This window comes from Quercus lobata, chromosome 12, assembly GCF_001633185.2.
Source record: "Quercus lobata isolate SW786 chromosome 12, ValleyOak3.0 Primary Assembly, whole genome shotgun sequence".
In the NCBI taxonomy this organism is placed as follows: Eukaryota; Viridiplantae; Streptophyta; class Magnoliopsida; order Fagales; family Fagaceae; genus Quercus; species Quercus lobata.
In genome coordinates, this window is record NC_044915.1 from 7,096,403 (window position 1) to 7,116,032 (window position 19,630).

Consider the following 19,630-nt stretch of genomic DNA (forward strand, 5'->3'; position numbering starts at 1 on the left):
TTCCTTCATTTTTCAGCGTTCTGCGAGTCCTTCTTCTTCCTTCATTTTTCTTTTTTTAAGGACCAAATCAAAGATTCAGAAAAATGCATAAAACCCACTGTCCGGGTTCAGAGAGCAAAGGCCGTTGCCTGGGTTCAGTTCGAATCGTAGGGTTGCTCACCTCACTTGGGTTCAGTCCAAACCGTGGGTTGCTTCGCCTGGAGCTTCGCCGCCGCTGCCTCCTCCAACCTTCGTCGTCGCTCTTAGGTTCGATTTGGGTTCATAGAACTTCTTCGTGGTTTTTTTATTTGGGTTTTTTGATTTGTTGTTCGTGATTTGGTTTTTTCTAATTTGTTCTTCATGGTTTTCTAGTTTGAAATCTCTTTATGGAACTCGAGTTCCAGTCATTGAAATCGAGTCCCTAGAACTTGATTTACTACACCAAAATCGAGTCCAATGAGCACGAGATCTTAGTTTCCTAAATAGCTTGGAAATGGTGCTAACTAACGAAATTGTTTGAAATTTGTTGTTATTTTCCAATTTTTCCCAAAGAGAAGAGTACATAATTAAAGTAGTTAAAAGTATTATGTCTCAATTAACACTTCGTGTATTTCCAACAGAAATGTCCAATTATCAAATTATTTTTAAAAAATACATAACATATATATATATATATATATTAATAGGTAAAGCTTAAAGAAAGTTCAATTAGAACTTGAAATTAGAATATAATTTTGTGCCATGTGTCTAAATTTATGTGGGAATCATACCATAATTATCTATTTAAGTTTTTCAATTTTTGTACCAAGTGAGTTATTAATGAGTACAAAATACTAAGAATCTAATATTAATGAACTATAGAAATTTAAATTAAAAAAAAACAAGTCACAATTCTCAATAAAAATCACTACACAACAAAGATCACTAAACGTTTTATTCTATTAAAAATTACAAAGAAAAAAAATGATCATCACCACACGTTTTATCTTATTAAGTGTATCTATACATATGCATGTGTTACATGATATATATATATATATTTTTTAATTTGAATAATTATTTATATTTTTATAATAATTTTAAATTGTGTTTAATAATTTGAATAATTATTTATATTTTTATAATAAATAGATTAGTAGTGTGAAAGTGAGGTTGAATCCAATAATCAAACGTGAATTAGCGCTAGGATCCTTTTATCAAGGTAGACCTCACATCCACCATTCACAAAATATATATATAATTACTTGTTCTGTTGAATGATATCGTTGATTTTAGTTGTATCCGAAAAAAGGGCCAACACACAGACACAGGGCTGTCTGTCTGGTACATTCCACGCCTATGCTATAGAATCGAATTTCGAAACACATTGGCTTCTTCTTCTACTTCTACTTCTACTTCTGGTACGCTCTCATTTCACTTCTCTGCATCTTATATCGATAATAACTTAATTGCTAGAGATCCATTGACCAGACCTTAATCTCTTCCTAATTCTCTTAATACTTCTTCTTTTTCTGATTCTATGTTTATGTTATGATTCGAAGATTGTAACTCTTTACTTTAATTTCCATTACAGTTCAGATTATACTACTGTTTGTGTTGGATTATTAGCAGAGAATAAAGGGTCATTTTCCACCATGATTTTCCCCTGATTGCGTAATAATATATTGTGATTTACCATAAATTTTTGTTGGTAACTTATATGATATGATATGATACATGGTGTTGTCTATTAAAAATTGCGTTTTTATTAGGTGGGTTTTTGAGTATGGTCTTAGATTTTTGAGTTTTCTGAAGTTTGACCATGAAAGATGTGGTTGAATTACTTGATAGGTGATTAATGTGTGGTAAAAAAAATTTGTAATTTCATTCCATTGACAATTCATTCTTACTAGAGGTGATTTTAGAGTCTTTCACTTAGTAGGTGTGTGAAAATTTGTGTTGCTAATTTCAGAGTTATTGATTAGGTAATGCAAATTTTATTGCTCCTATTGGAGGAGATTACTGTTCAACCTTTTAAACAGAGTCCTCTGCTCCATCTGGGGATTACCTTTCTCTGTTCTTCAATCCAAAAGCAATCTATAACCCCATGGTAGTTGGTGAAGTTAGTGGATACTGAAAAAAAAAGTGTAGTCTCAGCTCTTATAGCAGAAAAATGAGTCGTGAGTTGGATATTGTTTTCTTCTGTTGCATATTTGTTAGTTGAGTTGATTGTGCCGGAATTGTCTGTTGAGCCTTGTCTTGAACTGTAGCGGGACTGTTTGTTTTGAGTGTTTTTTTTAAATGAAATCTTACTGATTTATCAAAAAAGAAAAGTTTTTTTTTTTTTTTTTTTTGGAATGGAGTTTTTTTCATGTTGTTTAAAAGATGGGCATTGGATGCATATGCCAGATGTTGATAGAGTTTGGAAGGGTAACCTTCTTTTGGGTCTGATTACCTTGCCATACCCTTGGGTGGAAGCAATTATAAGAGAAGTGATTAGGCATAATATAGTTATGACAATAGGTCAACAAATGAAGGGAATTCACTAGCACAGGCACAAATGCATAACATGAGGTGATGACTTCCATGATATGGCACTTATGGTTATTTTGGATGGCGGGGGGAGGGAGGGGGAGGGAGGGAGAGTAAAGGGTATCCCTTTACTCCCCCTCCCTCCCACCTCCATCCAAACTGGCCCTTAGAGATTACAATACAAGCTTGTTTGTTTCACCCACCTAATGTCCATGTGAAATTTTCCTTTTAGTTCCTCTGTCTTCACTTACTCCCTATACTCTCAATTCTCTTGTTTTATGGCCATAGTAAGGCAAAAATATATCCTTTAAATTAACCTTTTTCCTTGGAGAAAAATATGTATGGTTGTGGTTTAGGGAATGGCATCCGAATGGGTTGGGAAGTACTTAGCCAAAATACTCAATTTGAGATTGGGGTGGGAAATAGAGTAAAATTCTAGCAAGGTTGTGTGGGGATCAACCTCTTCAACTGACTTTCCTAGTTTTGTATGAGATTACCATTAATAGGGAGGCCTCAGTAGAGCTTTCCTTGGCAAGGCAGGGGGTGGGGGAGAGGAAGAGTTGGGATGTATGTTTCACTCGGGATCTAAATGATTGGGAGTCAGATTTAGTAGTGGATTTCCTTCGGAATCCAATACTCCTTCAACTAAAAATGGGGATCACATGAGATGGAAGTTGAAGAAAAATGGGGATTTTGATATCCAATCACTTTATAATTAGTTGTGAGCCCTCTCTTTGTGTCTTTCCCTAGAAAGACATTCAGAAAGTTAAGGTCCCTCGGTGAGTCTCTTTTTTTGTTTGGACCATAGCTTGGGATAAGATACTCACGGGTGATAATTTGAGAATTAGGGGTTTCACTTTTGTTGACTGGTGTGTTATGTGTCATTGTTGTGAGGAGTCCATGGATCATTTGTTGCTTCATTGTGTGAAGGCTCATTGGTTGTAGTGTTTTGCTTTTCAATCCTTTGGGGTTTCGTGGGTCTTACGAAGAACGGTACTAGATTTTCTTTTTGGTTGGTGGAATTAGTTGGGGAAGCATTCTTCAGACATTTGGAATTTAGTTCCATTGTGTTTGATGTAGTGTATACGGAGGGAGCAAAATAGGCGGACATCTGAGGATGTAGATAGTTCAGAAGACCATCTACTTGCTTCTTTTAGTGGTTCTCTTTTTAATTGGTCTTGGGCATGTCTAGTAACTCCCTCCCTCTGTTCATTACTTCTCTTCTCTCTTGTATTTAAGTTTTTTTCCTTGCTTTTATCTTTTTTCTTCCTTGTACTTTTTGACTTCTTTGTGCTCTTTTGCATAAAGAAGCTTTATTATACAGATTTTTCCTACTTATTAAAAAAAACATTTCAGAAGGCCTTGTTAGATTTACTTTTATGTATTTAAATCCAAAATATGGCATGCATTTATGTTATCAAATTTTAGTTTTTTGCATCAATGAACACAGCAGTTTTGCAATATTGTTCTTTTTTTCCCCTATCTATATTTATCTTCCATAACTCCAAAAGATATGCTGAACTTCATTCAGGCTCATGCCTTGCTTTGCTTATGATGTCAATATGTGTTTAGCCTTTAATAATGCTAATATTACAAAATGTTCATGTTCTAATTGCTCATACTCAGTAATCAACACAGCTATCTGAAACAAATACCAAGCATGATTATGTGGTGTTTGCTGACAAATTTTATGGCTGCTTGATCTAAGGCCCCCCACCCCCCACCTCTCTCTCTCTCTCTCAAGTGAACGTCTTTATATGCATTTGCACTTAAAAAACTTTGAAATTGATTTTCAAGAAAATTTTACTATATATATAGAAAGTATCCAGGTCAACCTACTGCAACTAAAATTCCTTTCTTTGGGCTTACATCCACATTGCTAAAAATTTGACCTGAAATGTGGCATGAATTTGTTCTTCCGAACAAAATCGGTTAAGAATTTGCTAAATAAATGGCTTCCTAAAATTTTCTGTCCTTGTAGTATGACTTTATTTATCGTGCATCCCCTGCAATCTGCCTAGTTATTTCAAATATTTATTTCTTTAGTTTCCATATATCTGCTTTAATAGCATCTTCTGTTTCAGTTGTTCTCTTCTATGAGGTAAGGCAAATTTGATTATGGCAGACATACCAGGTTATGTGCGTGCCTGCTTGCAATCCGGCAAACTTGCTTTCTTGGCAATTTTGGTCTCTGGAGGGATTGTACTGCAAATATTGGTCAGTAATGCTCTTTTCTTTTGGTCATATTTTGAATTATAAATACAAACTGATGAAAAAACAGTTATTGTGCCAAAACCTAATCACTATCTTATTATATGTGATACTGCAGGCATGTGCTTTGTACGACAATTGGTGGCCCATGCTAACTGGTGAGTTTTTGGTCTTGGGTGTTAGCATTGGTTTGTTATCAAGGGGCTCTCTAATCTCTATAGCTTGTAACTTCAAATTTTAAATTGTTATATTTGGTTTCAATCAATGTGATAAATATATCAGGACCTTGTAAGTTGTAAGTAAAATATTAAATTCGTGGGTTGTGTATTTTTTGTGCTTTAATAATTTTTTTCTTCAAAGATGAGAGAGAGAGGTTCTAACTTATCAAATTCTTTAAAGGGCTGACATGCCTACACCTATTCTCCAAACCGCTAAGGTTGATCTTGTTACATAAAATTGTAAAAAAATAACTTGAAAACAAAAGTCATAATATACTGTTAAGTGAACAAATTACCCTATATTAAAGGGTTTTAAGTGATATGTTTACCAGGATGATCTCTCCCTACATGACTAGGTGCAACTGCAGGAACGGTTATATGTTGGATACTTATGCTGTTGCACATATTGATTTATTGGTACTCTCACTGAAGAAGTTTATATTCACATATTAGTTTTTAAAAATGAATATATTTGGAGTTCTCTGCTGCCTTTATTAGATGAATGTATTGAATTTTCAAACATAATATAGATACAGCTTTTCATATTTCATTCCTGTTTTAATCACATGGTAAGATTATGTTCAAGAATTTATATTTGGATGGTTAAGGCTTTCACCTGAATTCCTAGAGCATAATAAATTGGAGGCGTTCAATTTTAAATCAATACTTGGTCCTTGCAACATAGGTTATACTTTCTAATCTCAAATAAGGTACTATATTGTATAAGCACAACTGTTAGTGTATTCATATTTTTCATTGTTGCCCATAACTAGCATATGCATGGTAATATTCATATTTTAATTTCATAATAAGTGATATGATCTTTGCTAGGGAGTGTTTTAGGTGAAGATTTTTGGTCATTTGGTTCTTTAATTGGACAAAGTTGCTAATAGTGAAATGTTTACATAGAATGAGGGGGCTTGAGATTTCTCCCCATATAAATGTTCGTCCTGTTGGCTTATTTGTTTGAAAATATGCAAATTATTCTCTTGCAGTATTGATGTATGTGCTCCTTCCCATGCCTTTGCTGTTTTTAGCGGGATCTGATGGTTCTTCTGTAATATCTGAATCTGAGAGCCCGTAAGTCTTTTCTAAAACTAATCAGCAATGATTTTTTTTTCAATTTTCTTTAATATGAGCTGAACCATTGAAATAAGCATTCAACTTGTCCTTACATCCTTTTTGATGATGAAAACAGCTGGGTGAATGCGACTAAGTTCTTGACTGGAGCTTCAGCTGTTGGAAGCATTGCCATACCAGCTATATTAAAGCATGCCGGTGTTATTGGTTGGGGAGCCCTAGTAATGGAGCTCTCATCCTTTTTCGTACTTGTATTTTCCATAATGTGCTACATTAAGATGGGTGGTGACAATGATTACAATGCACTCTGAGAAGGCCCTGCTGTATTTGTGTAAAGAAGTATCAGTTTTAAGTTACACATTTGAGGCTTCTGTTTCTTGATTTCTTGAGCTTGAGCTTCCTCAGTTGCGTTAGAATGAGTGTTTGCTTTTTTTGGATGAAGGTTGATATTTTTTTGCCCATGTGGTGAGTGCCTTTATTGCAATAGATGTCTCAAATGATCTCTGATTTTAAAATTGAGACAAGAAGCAGCCCTTTGCCACCACTCACCAGATTGTATTTTTCCATAGCAAAAAAATTTACTTAAAAATGGTTGGGCTAAGTTGTGATGAACTGTCTTTTTTTTTTTTACCCAGAGAAAAACATCTAGTTCTTGGAGTAGTGGGCATTGCTCAAACACCCTGCCTTCTTATTAGAGCATGAAGTTATTTGGTTAAAGGATACTCCCAGTTGTATAAAGTCGGTAATTTATACAACATTATGGTAATTTACTGAGTATGTATTGTTTTTAAAACATTTTATGCTCCTAAAAAGCTGAAAATATGTTTTGTCTTTTATTGGGTTTGGTTTTAGTTGACATGTATTTTTCGTTGTACCAAACAACATAAAATGCAAAAACACATTTCATTGAAGCAAATGGATCCTTAGGTTCCATTTTTTTTCGTTGTAAAATAATATTTTATAATGTAAATTGTTTTCAACTAAAAATATTTTTGGGGAAAATGTTTTCTTTTTCGGTGTTTGGTTATATTCTTGAAAATGCTTCCAAAAAAATCTTTTTAGGTATTTAAAACATAAAAATAAAACGTTTTCCTATTTCACAACCCCGCCCACCACCAAGCACAAACCACCAGATTGGTGCAAACTCGATCGATTTGCCCAAAAAAACAACTGGATTAACTCAAACTGACCATGCTGCAAATTGTCTCTTTACACACATTTTCTGGTTGATTGCTAAACGTTTTTAGGATTGGCCAATATTTTACAATGAAACAAATATTAGAAAATACTTTTTGAAAAATATTTTACAATAAAAAAATAAAACGGGGCTAGTAAATGTTTATTTTCATCCTTAGCATATGCACACTTCAAAATAAGAACAATTCAGGAACAAGAAATTTTATTGGGAAAAAAAAAAAGAAAGTGCATCTTATGATTAAGATTTTATTTCCTAGATCTAATTCCTCTAGATTTCTAATATTTAATCTAAACCATAAATAGATTTATTTAAAATGAAGAAGAGCCTTTTACCACAATGCAAGGTCCTCTGCCAAGGACCCAACCCAATTTTAACCCAATTCTCGTCGCCTTGTGGCATGTGATTAATTTCAACTCGCAAGGCGAGCTCCTCTTTTAAGTGAAAAATAAAAAGGTCATACATTCATATCAAGTTGCAACATTTCTTGTTTGAAGTGCCACCCTCACTATCGAAACAATAATATTAAAATTTGAAATAACTTTGGTCTAGTGCCTCTTTGGCACTATTATGAAAAGTAGGGTTTTAACTAGAGGTTTCAGTAACAGAAGAGGAATTTGAACCTAAACGGCTAGGTTGAAAACACTAGGGCCATTGTTTAGTAGTATAGCTTTAGTAATATAGAGTTGTAACTAAAAAAACATTATTATTGTTTAGAAATTATAGTGAATAATGCTTTAAAATTCTGAATTTATAAAGTATAGACCGTGAATTGTAAAGTATTTTCCTAAAAATTTTAAATTCAATTTTGACCTTAAAACTGAAAATAAAGACCCCTTAGAATACTAAAACTCTTGCCTAGTAGTATAGCTTTAGCAATATAGAGTTATAACTAAAAAAAACATTATAATTGTTTAGAAATTATAGTGAATAGTGCTTTAAAAGTTTGGATGTATAAAGTATAAATCGTGAATTGTAAAGTCTTTTTCTAAATGTTTCAAATTCAACTCTAAAACAAAGACTTCCTTAAAACTCTTTAGTGATTTGACAATTTCAGCTAAAAGAGGTTTAACCCCCTTTAAGCACTTTCCAACCATTACAAAAACAAAACCAAATAGACCTGAATTAAGTTGCTTAACCTCTAACCCGTCCATAGGTCTTCCTCCGTGTGGTGCTAGCCTTCAATTGCTCACTTGCACAAACACAAAATTCTTTCACCTCTCTAACTATCATGAGGAGGAGGAAGAATCATATGGGTTTTCTAAAGATTGACAATCATCATTTAATTTCATCAAGGGGGGACATTCGCAAACAATTTGTACCCAAGAACTTGAAAGCCTTATTCCAATTGTCATGTCTCAAGAGGAAAATGACGACCTGGGATAGGTTTCATATGCAGTTGAAATAAAGCAATTTGTACTTAATTAGCATGAAGTCTAATAAAGCTGGAGCCGGAAGTTATGCCTCTATTTATTTTTCAACACCCTTGGAGGATGGATAGTGAATACGTGATTGAGGTTCTGCAAACTTTTTTCTCCAATGGTCTTTCAAAACGTAGCCACACTTTTATTGCTCTCATTCCTAAATCAGAGAGTACGGTTTTTGTTCACAATTCTTGCCCATTAGCCAACATGGCAGGATCGACTACTGGAAAAAATTGATGGATAAATTTTATAAGTATCAAGATTAGCTGATCATAGAAGCGAGAACTACAACTCTATCAAAAGCCTTTTATCTTCCAATTTTTCTCACTCTGCATTGCGGTCTCTCATTCCCAAAGAATGGTTTTGTGATATGAAAGTCAATAAAACCACATTGGTTTCATTCTTCTGCTGCCCCACATTCATCCAAACACAGGAGAATTTAAGGACAAGCAACATAATGTTCAATTTTAAAACTGTAAGCAAAAGTACTGGGATGTCCAATTAGGTATCAACCATCAACCAATTGCAATACTTGCTAAAAGTTCATTACATATACAGATTGAAAGTAGATCCGACACATCCAGAAACCTGTTTCCTGCAGCTGCTTTTATTTGGCAAACATCTATATGCTTGATGGGATTTGGTGATTGGAAACGAGTAGAGCAGAAATTTCAAGATAATTTGGAAAATATGCTTGCCAAGTAGCTGTTCCAGGGTGTTGTCAATAAGAAAGAAAAGGTGTTAATACACAGAATTTTGACAACCACTTGAGATCAGGTGTCCATTCGGACAACTCCGAATTTCCTCTTCTTTTACTTGGTCCTCTTTGTGACTACAGAGCATTTCTATTACATAACAAGCAGCTCAAACAACATTCAGTAAAAAGAAAAAGGAGAAAGGAGGGGGGGGGGGGGGGGTGGGTGGGATTGATTCCAAGACCAAATCTGATTAAACCAAGATTACAAACACACTAGGTAGGTTGCCTTAGCCCATTTATAAAAATCTAGATACAATCCTAACCTTAATTTTCTTCAAGCCAGACCAGAAGCTTATTTCTTATTTCAATCTCTCTCGGTTAGAAGTTTATTTTAGTCTAGCATTCAGCAAGTAGTTCATGCAAATGTTGCAGCCCAAGAGTATAAGTTGAGTGTCTTCTACAGCTTCTTTTACTTGAAATATATACTGCTGGTGTCAAACTAATCAATTCAAGGGATAGAATATAACAATCCTAAGTTTTTTAGCACTTAAAATGGTTTCATTCTCTCTTCATGAAATATCAATTGAAGCTTCATTTCTGTGAGCCTTTATTAGAGTTTTTGACAATCTTTTCACACATGCCCAGCTGCTCAAAAACAGCAGGTGTATGATTTCCTCAGATTCTTCTACTTTTCTTGGGAATAAGTTTCTTCTCAGTTCTCATTCTTATATTCTTTTCCTAAGATTCTCATTGTTTTTTTTGCTTTTGAAACATAAAATACTAGCTACCTTGAGCTTGAACACCCAATTCAAGTCAAATTAAAAATAAACTAACAAAAGAACACCAAATCTCTATCCAATACCCAACAACATATTCTACCAGGTCCTAAATCCTAATGACCCCTAAACCCTCTAAAGAAAACACTAGGCCTATACCAATTTGTAGCTGAAGTTTTAAACTATCATCAAGAAAGTTAAATTTACTACCAAATCCATTCAAGTTGTTCATCATTTTCATCCCGTCCTTAAATCTAAGAGAAACCACATATGGCACTACAAATTATACTACAATATCAGGACATATCAAGCTCCGATTACAGCCAAGCAGCAATGAGTTGTTACTTGTTATAACATATTTGTATTGGATTAATGTGAATAATATATATACACACATGTGGAGCAACATTGAGTGCCAAAATTAGACAACAATTCTATTCAAATCAACTGGGGGAAGCTTCAATGTTGACCAACCTACAAGATTTAGCAATTGTTGTGATTCCACTCTCAATGTTTTCAATCTACAATCATACACAAGCATATCCATGTGTACACATTTTACATCTTCATATGTAAAAATATCCAGCTCAATAATCATTCATCTTATGGGCACCAAAAGGCAAATGTCATAATACAAGCTATATCATATTAATGAAACAAATAATGCAGACCACAAATTCCTATCATGCATAAACAATTTCACATATCTACACAAAAGAAGTCCAATGTCAATAGTGCAAATTTAAAACAGTTTCAATAACTGCATTATTCTAATGAAAACACATGTACCCAAGCAAACAATAACTAAAACCCAGTAAATTGTTTACAACCAAAGTACATCAAATGCCTCAAAATATTGTTTTAGCTATTTAAATTAAAAAAAAAAAACCATTTTCAAATTAAAATTAAGTGATTCCAAAAGTAAACACAACATAGAACATAATCAATCGCATAGATTACTATAAGTCAATTTTCAATAAATAAAGTTACATTTTTTTTTTTATAAAGAAAAACCCCATTTCTAACAAAATTATATTCAGAGTTCGGTTTCAAATTTGACATAACTAAACCGAAAAAACAAGCAAACTCAACAATGGGGTCTCTTTATATTTTGAGCTAGTTTACAAAATGATAAAAAGAGTCTCTCTTTCTCTCACTCAAAAGACGATGCGGAACTGAGGGGCGTCGGAGGAACTGGCCGGAAGGATCTCCCAACGGCAGGGCTCGAGGTCGTCGGAGACGGTGCAGAATCCGGCGAGAGTGACCTTGTCGGCGGAGGCAGTCACCGACCCAAACTCGAAAACCGTAACGTCGGCGAGGCGGCGAGGGACCGCCACGGCGCCGTTCATCCCGGGCACTTCGGCGGGGCTTTGGGTGGTGGTGGGTTGTTTTGGTTTGGATTCGGATTCGGATACGGGTTTGGGTTGCTGTGGCTGTGGGCTGCCTTTGAACCAAGATAGCAAACCCATGTCTGGTTGGATTGAAAATTAGAATTGCTCTGTGTATATGAGTGTCACTGAATGAGCTACTACTTTTTTAATAGGGTTTTTGGGCTGAGAAAACTATGATCGTGTTGGGTTTCTGTCAAATGACGGATATGTCCTTTATTTTTTACGGGTAGTTTTAGATTTTTTTTTAGTAGGATAGAATTTCAATCAGCTCCATGATTATCATTATTTATTATTTTTTTTTAACTTTTATCGATTAAGTTAATTAAACTTATCAATGTATAATTCACATCCTTTTATCTATAGATCATTGGTCTCTTCTTAGTTCTCACCCCCAAAAATAGAGTTAGAGTAGAGTCACATGCTATTCAAAAAAAAGGAAAAAAAAAACTAGATATTTTTCTCTAGGTTAAAAAAAAAAAACCAAAAAGTGTGTGACTTGATGATAAAAGTCCTCATTCTGCACACAGAGATGAATGGTTTGAGCGATAGCTCTAACAAGACCCATGTAATATATGTGGTATTACTCATTACCGTCACGTGACGTAGAGTCGATGAGCTTACATCGAAAGCTCTATTTTTTATTCAAAAGGAAAAAAAGAAAACAAAATATAGCATATGAAAAATAAGTTTTTTTCTTAGAAGATGAATTTTAAACTAAAGATTTATAAGAGATTTAATAATTACAAATGCACTACAAACATGCCATCATTGAATTATATATTGCTTGTTATATCAACTAGCCCATTTAATAACATTATTATTTTTTTCTATTGTCCTCTATTCAATGGGAGTTGTAATAATTAATAAAGAAAAATATGTTATTAAATGGGCAATTTTTTTTTTATTGGTTGGATAAAAATTAAAATGGGCAAAGTTGATATGTCAAGGAATAGAATAAAAATAGACGTAGATAGAAACGGAGCGTTTTAGTGAAGGAACAGTATGAAAAACAAATAGACGGTTGGTTGCGTAATACCAGTCTCCTCCGACAGAATCATAGAATCCATCACCACGCTCACTTCCTGGAACTGGTCTTCGTCTCTCTCAGACTCTAACAGAAAGCATGAAGGAACAGCAACAGTCCCTCCTCCTCAGCTCCTCCGCTCGCTTCCCTCCTCCTCAAGGTCCCCATTTTCTTTTCTCTTTTTTTGTTTCCTTTCCTCAACAATCAGAATTATAGAAAATTGAGAATTGAGACTGATATATGGTGGGTTTGGGGACAGGTGTGAGGCTTTCGTACGGTACGGCAGGTTTCAGGGCTGATGCGGGGTTGCTCCAATCGACGGTGTACAGAGTGGGGATCTTGGCAGCTCTGAGGTCTCTCAAGATGGACTCTTCGGTGATCGGGCTCGTGATTACGGCCTCTCACAACAAAGAGTCTGATAATGGAGTCAAAATTGCTGACCCAAGTGGCGGAATGCTCTCTCAACATTGGGAACCATTCGCTGATGCACTTGCCAATGCTCCCTCTCCCCAACACCTCCTCCATGTCTCTCTCTCTCCCTCTCGCATGTATTCTTCATATTTACTTTGAATGTGAAATGCCCATTTGTTTTTTTTTTTTAATGGAAAAAAGATATCTTTTTGGACAAAAGAATGTCATTTTAGCTGTATAGTGTGTGTATTGTGAATGGGATAACGTTGAAAATTTACAATTTTCAGTTTCATATTAGGTTCCATGTGTGTTGAGCTAAATTGGGTCTTGAAAAGAATGTCAATTTTAGCTGTATAGTGTGTGTATTGTGAATGAGATAACATTTTTCCTGAAAAGGAGTTGAAAATATACAATTTGCTATTTTTTTAACTAGATTTCATGTCTGTATTCAGCTAAATTGGGTCTTGGAAATTTTTTTTTTGGGTGGATAGTTTAATTGTTACAACAAGAGGGGTGGGGGGATTTGAACCTGGTTCTCCTTAGACTAGGCAATGCTACTGAGCTACACAAGGCTCTTGGCTTGAAAAGTTTTTGATGTGAAAACATGGAATGAGAGAGACTCAAAGATATTAATTTGGAGAATTTTTGTTCATAATAGTTGAATTGGGTTTCAATGGTGAGAGTGAGGTTTTTTGACGATTAAATACTCAAAAGTGGGAATGTATGTCTTGCTGGTTTTTTTTTTTTTTTTACTTGGAATGCCTGTATTGAAAAATAAACTATGCTTATTTTGTTGCATTGTTTTTGCGGGCAGCTGATAATCGAATTTGTGGAGAAGGAAAACATTCCATTGGAAGGAGTGAGGCCAGCCCAGATATTGTTGGGGAGGGACACTAGGCCTAGTGGGGAATCTCTACTTGAAGCTGCAAAACAAGTGCGTAGCCTCTTTCCATTAATAACTATGAACTTTGCACTAATATTTTGGTTATTGTTTCATTTACTTAAGTTTGATTTGCTTCTGTTTTATGTTCGGTTAAAGGGAATCAGTTCAATTCTTGGAGCAGTTGCCATCGATATGGGAATTGTGACAACCCCACAACTACATTGGATGGTTCGTGCAAGAAATAAGGGCGTGAAAGCATCTGAACTTGATTATTTTGAACAGCTATCGAGCTCATTCAGGTTAGTTTGAGATAAAGGTGAATATAATATGATAATTTGTTCGATATTATGTTGTTTCAAAAGGCCTTCGCTAAGGAGTTTATGTTACTTGGTAGGTGCTTGATGGATTTGATCCCTAGTGGCAGTACATTCAATGAGTTGGATAACAAATTGGTGGTGGATGGAGCTAACGGTGTGGGTGGAGAAAAGCTTGAAGTTTTAAAGAAAATGTTGGATGGTTTGGCTATTGAGGTTCGTAATTCTGGGAAAGATGGAGGTGTACTCAATGAAGGAGTTGGTGCTGATTATGTGCAGAAAGAGAAGGTTGTTCCTTGTGGATTTAGTTCCCAGGATGTAGGGATAAGGTCAGGCATCTTTTCGTTGTTGAATAGGGAAGTAATTTTTGATTGCCAACTGTAAACACAAAGATATTTTTTTCAATTTTTCACCCAAATATTACTTAGAGTTCCTGTATGGCCAAATCATGAAAATTTCCTGAGGAAGATTGAAAGTATTTATTAACTTGACAAATAATTTTGTCTCTTGCATATAGATGTTAAGTAAAAGTACTATATTTGTGATATTTGTGATATCCATGGAATAAGCTCTGTGATTCTGGTGACTTATTGGAAATTTTTTTTTTGGTGGATAAATAACTTATTGGATTGTTCTAGTCAACGTGTCTTATATATATATATATATATATATATATATATATATATATATATATATATTATGTTTTGTAATATATTTTTATACCTCGTTGGTTTGAATTACTGATATTCACTGTAACAGTATATTAGTGGCAAATTAGTTGTTAAAACTTGAATTGTGATCAAGAACATTGATAATGGCTCTTAACTGATACATTGGATAATTGGCTGCTTGAGAAAGGTAGTTTTGATGGTGTTTTGAGGCAATGTCCATTGACTGTAAAAACTATTCAGTTTGTTGAGAAAGGATTGCATGCAAGCTTTTTTTTTGGGGTGAGGGGGGCTGGGGGGTGGTTCTAAATTCTAAGTTGACTGAGGCCACTTAATGTGTGCTGTATCTTTGATGCTTAATAAATATTGACTAATGGGAAGTGGGGACTAATCACATGGGCAATTCTAGTATTTCAGGTGTGCTAGTTTGGATGGGGATGCTGATCGGCTTGTATATTTTTCTGTGCCATCAGAAAGTAGCAGTAAGATTGATCTTGTTGATGGGGACAAGATATTATCTCTGTTTGCTGTTTTCATTAAAGAGCAACTAAGCATTCTCAAAAAGGAAGGGCATACAGATGTAAATAGCGATTATCAACCTCGACTTGGTGTCATACAGACAGCTTATGCAAATGGAGCATCAACAGATTACCTTAGAAGGTTGGGCTTAGAAGTTCTGTTTACTCCAACAGGAGTGAAATATCTACATGAAAAAGCTGCTGAGTATGATATTGGGATCTACTTTGAGGCAAATGGCCACGGAACGATCGTGTTTTCTGAATCCTTCTTATGTTGGTTAGAGTCCAGAAATAATGAGCTTTCTTCAGTAGTTAAAGGTTATATCTGATATAGTCTTCATAATTCTAGAAGTGCTAACTTGATGGTCAAGTGATAACTTCATGAATTATTTTGTTTCAGGTTCAGAGCAGCAAAAGGCTGCTTTGAGACTATTGGCAGTCAGTAAGTTAATCAACCAAGCTGTTGGAGATGCTCTGAGTGGGTTACTCTTGGTGGAGGTCATTTTGCAACACATGGGATGGTCAATACACAGATGGACTGAGTTTTACCGAGATCTACCCAGTAGGCAGCTCAAGGTCAATTTCCTTTGTTACCTTCTATAACTTCTATACTTTAGATGGAAGCTAGATGATCATTTTCTTTTTCTGCAGCATATATGAGCTCTTCATAGGTATGGGGGATTCTATTATTTGAGTGGAACTTTAATTATTGAATTGGTTCAATTATTTCCAGATTAGGGGAGACATCTTTAATTAAGATTAATTTAAAAAGTGGCCATTGTTTATCAAGATTAATTCTTCAAAAATGATTTGATGATTTCTCGAATTGAGGATATATAAGATGTGTCCTAAACAGCTAAAGGGGTAAAAAATTAATGTTGATAATGCATGTCACTGTTACCCATGGTAAACCTTCTTGTGTGAAATTTTAAAGGTGAAATGGTTTTCTTATTTTTTATAATAAGGTGAAATGATATAATAGCTAATGTCTATCAAAGCTATTCTACTATATTTTCGTTGAATTCTCCTTATGCATCTTCCATGGCAACATCTGAAATTTTAAATGTAAGATTGTAAATTTTTTTACAAGATCAACTCATCTAGCACCTTCTGTTATAAAGTTGGTTATTCACAGGCTTCTCCATGTGATGCATCAAGTAGTTACCTTATAAAGTAAACAGGGGATTAGAAAACAGGGTAAGGTGCATTAACATAGTTTGTTCCAGCTGTCTATATTAAATCATGTAGACTTAATATAAGACGACCATAAGGCTGGTCTGCCATGCCTTACGCTATAATTCCAGGTCATCAAGAAACATAAGGTTGCTGACCAGATTTGTGTCAAAAGAAGAGGAAAATGCATTTTGGTAAATTATTTGCAGCACTGTGAGGACTAGATGAATGAAGGTTAGTGAAGGGGAGTCGTTTAAATTGGTAGAAAGTTGAAGAAATAGAAGGAAAACAAGAAAGACTGGAATGGGCATTGGTCTTGGATCTGTGATATAGCACATTCCACGACCATAGATATGCCAAAATTGTGAAAGGCATGGTTGATTTTCCCTTCTTTTTGCTCTTGGAGGAAAATTGCCTGCTAGAGTTTATATATTCTTCAAGGTTACATCTTTACTAAAAGTGTAATCATTATATTTTTTTTCTTACTTCTAATTCAGTAATTGATGCTTCTGCTGCTTTTTCCCATTCTGTCAGGTTAAAGTTGTAGACAGAACTGCTGTTGTAACAGCGAATGCAGAAACTGTGGTTGTGAAGCCCCCTGGCATACAAGAAGCCATTAATGCCGAGACTGGTAAGTGCACATATATCATGTACATGATTACCATTCATGTTCTCAACTTGATAATTGATTTGGACCATCCAATTCTTGTGGTTCAACAACCATCTAAACGTCACTGAATGTAGAACAAGACATGATTACACAGAAATTCCCCTAAATGATGACAGAATGTGCCACATTAATTTTTTCTTCTTCTTTTTTATGTCTTTGCATGGCTGGAGAACCTTGCATATGTATGGAACTTGGATTGGTTTAATTCTATTTCATGTAATTGTAACTTCTTGACTAACCAATTTTTTGAGCGAACATGCCATGAATGACTGATCACTGGACTTCTGCTCTTTTGTTTTTTAAATTCTTTTTAAATTCATAATGCAGCCAAATACCCTCAAGGCCGATCTTTCATACGACCATCGGGTACTGAGGATGTCATTCGAGTTTATGCAGAGGCATCAACACAAGAAGCAGCTGACAGCCTAGCCAATTCTGTGGCCAAACTTGTGGACCAGTTCCTAGGGTTTAGCAGCTCTTGAAGTCTTCTTTCTAACTAATGTTTTAATTGGAGATTTGTCATATAGAGTTGGTCTTTAGTTGATCAGCTTGATTTTGATTTAATGTTATTGATCGTTGAATATGTAACTGATTACTTAGAACTATGAGTTGGTAGGAGATATACCTTGATACTTGGGGAACACATAACATGAAGAAGCGTAGACAGCAAACATTGCAATGTTTTGGAATGATAGTTATGTATTTATTTTGTTTTGGATTTGAAAGGAATAATTTTTGTATTCTCAATAGCATTTGAAATGAGTCAACTTTGCTTGATATAATCCTTTATAGAGTCCCATGAAACTGTGTCCAACCTTTCCACTATGATTTCAGGTGAAGGTCCCAACTTCTGCATCCATTGGGGTCGAGTGTGTTGAAGACCAAACTTTTAACAGTCCATTTAATATGTACGGTTCTCTGAGACTGAGAGACAAATTTCCATAGCATATTGGACTTAAATTTGCTCTCTTGAAAAATTACTTCTTTCTAATTGAGTGAAGACATGTAAATTACGCATACCAAGAAGTATGGTGAACTTCTTACGTAAGTGAAAACTGAAAAGCATGATGCTTCTCACATTTAAGCAGATCCCACTTGAATGAAACACATAATGTTCCTATAGTATCTGAGGGTTCCAAACATGTTGCCTGGTAGGCATGAGGAGATTTCAACCTTTCCCTCAAGTATCATAGAAGGCCATAAATGCTATGAGGCTTATGTTGCACTATTGGCTGCCATGGTGCCATGTTACATGCTTCTCCAAGTGCCCCCTAAAAGGAACGTTGACCTAAAATTGAAAACACATTGCTTTGGTCTAAAAAATAACAACTGTAGTAAGATTGTCCACAGGAACCACCACAGAGATCTTATAAAGAGTTTAGGATTTGGATCAATTCTCTTAGGACAAGACAGGATTTTGAGGTAACTTTTTCTAAAAGCGCAGTCGGATTATTTTCATATCTTATTGTGGAACTCCACTTTCCTCAAGAACCCTCACTAATATAGATCCACAAAGAGAACTGGTGCAGAGGGTTTCAAAGAGACCACACTATCGTTGAAAAGTAGAGACTTTAAAACCTACATTAGAACATAATTGGTTCTTCAAAGAAGTTATCAAACATTTGGCAGATGAACTTGGTGTGCATTAAGCTAAGTAAACAAGGCAAATTATTCCCATCATGTTAAAGCTAAATAATTCTCATTGTAGTTTCAGGACAAACAAGGGATCCTCTATTTAACAAAGGCAGATTAAGATTCACTATTTGTTTCAATCTAGTTAGCTTAATTAGGAAACTCTCTTGTCATAGATAAGGAACCTGAGTTCGAATTTCAACTTCACAAAAAACCAATTGATGTTTTGGTGTGATGATTATAAAGGACAATCATCACGCCATAGGTTCAAATTTGATTGTGTGTGTACATATATTGTCATAATTAAATGCAAAGTTATTCTTTATTGGTTATGATAATATTAGTCAATTTGAGTCAATTATCAACAATCAGTCTTTAAAGACTAGTGTAAGGACACGATTTGGTGACGAACCTAAACAGTATTGGATTCGTACGTAAAAGGCCCAGACAATATGATTTGTAGAGCGTGGGTGTAAAGAGCTAGGTTAACTGTGGTATCTACCTCCAAGATTTTCTCTCAAACCCATACAATGTATTCCTTCTTTTTTGGTTGGTATAATCAACGTCTTTTCTTAAGTCCCTAGTGTTACTCTCTCTCTCTCCCCTTCTTACTTCTTTCTCTTCAGTTTTCTGTGTGTTCTTCTTTTTTTTTTCGATCCCCTTCTTCATGTTCCTCTTTTAGTTTATATACTCCTCTTCGCGATCCATCTTCACCGAACACGTGTAGATTGTGTCTGGGGGATTTCTTTCTGTCCCATCTGGTGCCTCCTGGAACTTCCTACGGGCAGCTGTAAGGCTGCTTCCCTACTGCTCAGGTATCACCTCCACATTAATGCGGCCAGAGAGTTGGTTGAA

General features: G+C 35.1%; 3 protein-coding genes across 3 annotated transcripts; 2 read left to right on the top strand and 1 right to left on the bottom strand.

Moving 5' to 3' along the window:
- Positions 1-1,221: 1,221 nt before the first annotated feature.
- Positions 1,222-6,388, top strand: LOC115969920 (vacuolar protein sorting-associated protein 55 homolog). The gene is made up of 5 exons (XM_031089559.1): positions 1,222-1,379; positions 4,575-4,707; positions 4,820-4,859; positions 5,915-5,999; positions 6,118-6,388. Exons 2-5 carry the CDS (start codon positions 4,609-4,611, stop codon positions 6,308-6,310), a joined length of 417 nt encoding a protein of 138 aa, XP_030945419.1. The 5' UTR covers positions 1,222-1,379; positions 4,575-4,608; the 3' UTR covers positions 6,311-6,388.
- A 4,694-nt stretch (positions 6,389-11,082) lies between these two features.
- On the bottom strand, positions 11,083-11,651 carry LOC115972068. The gene has a single exon (XM_031092216.1). The coding sequence runs from the start codon at positions 11,558-11,560 to the stop codon at positions 11,249-11,251; it is 312 nt and encodes a 103-aa protein (XP_030948076.1). The 5' UTR covers positions 11,561-11,651; the 3' UTR covers positions 11,083-11,248.
- An 825-nt stretch (positions 11,652-12,476) lies between these two features.
- Positions 12,477-17,892, top strand: LOC115971939 (phosphoacetylglucosamine mutase). Its single transcript, XM_031092051.1, has 9 exons — positions 12,477-12,666; positions 12,766-13,031; positions 13,732-13,851; positions 13,957-14,099; positions 14,195-14,443; positions 15,200-15,618; positions 15,701-15,876; positions 17,008-17,104; positions 17,471-17,892. The coding sequence occupies exons 1-9, from the start codon at positions 12,606-12,608 to the stop codon at positions 17,623-17,625; spliced, it is 1,686 nt and encodes a 561-aa protein (XP_030947911.1). The 5' UTR covers positions 12,477-12,605; the 3' UTR covers positions 17,626-17,892.
- Positions 17,893-19,630: the final 1,738 nt, after the last annotated feature.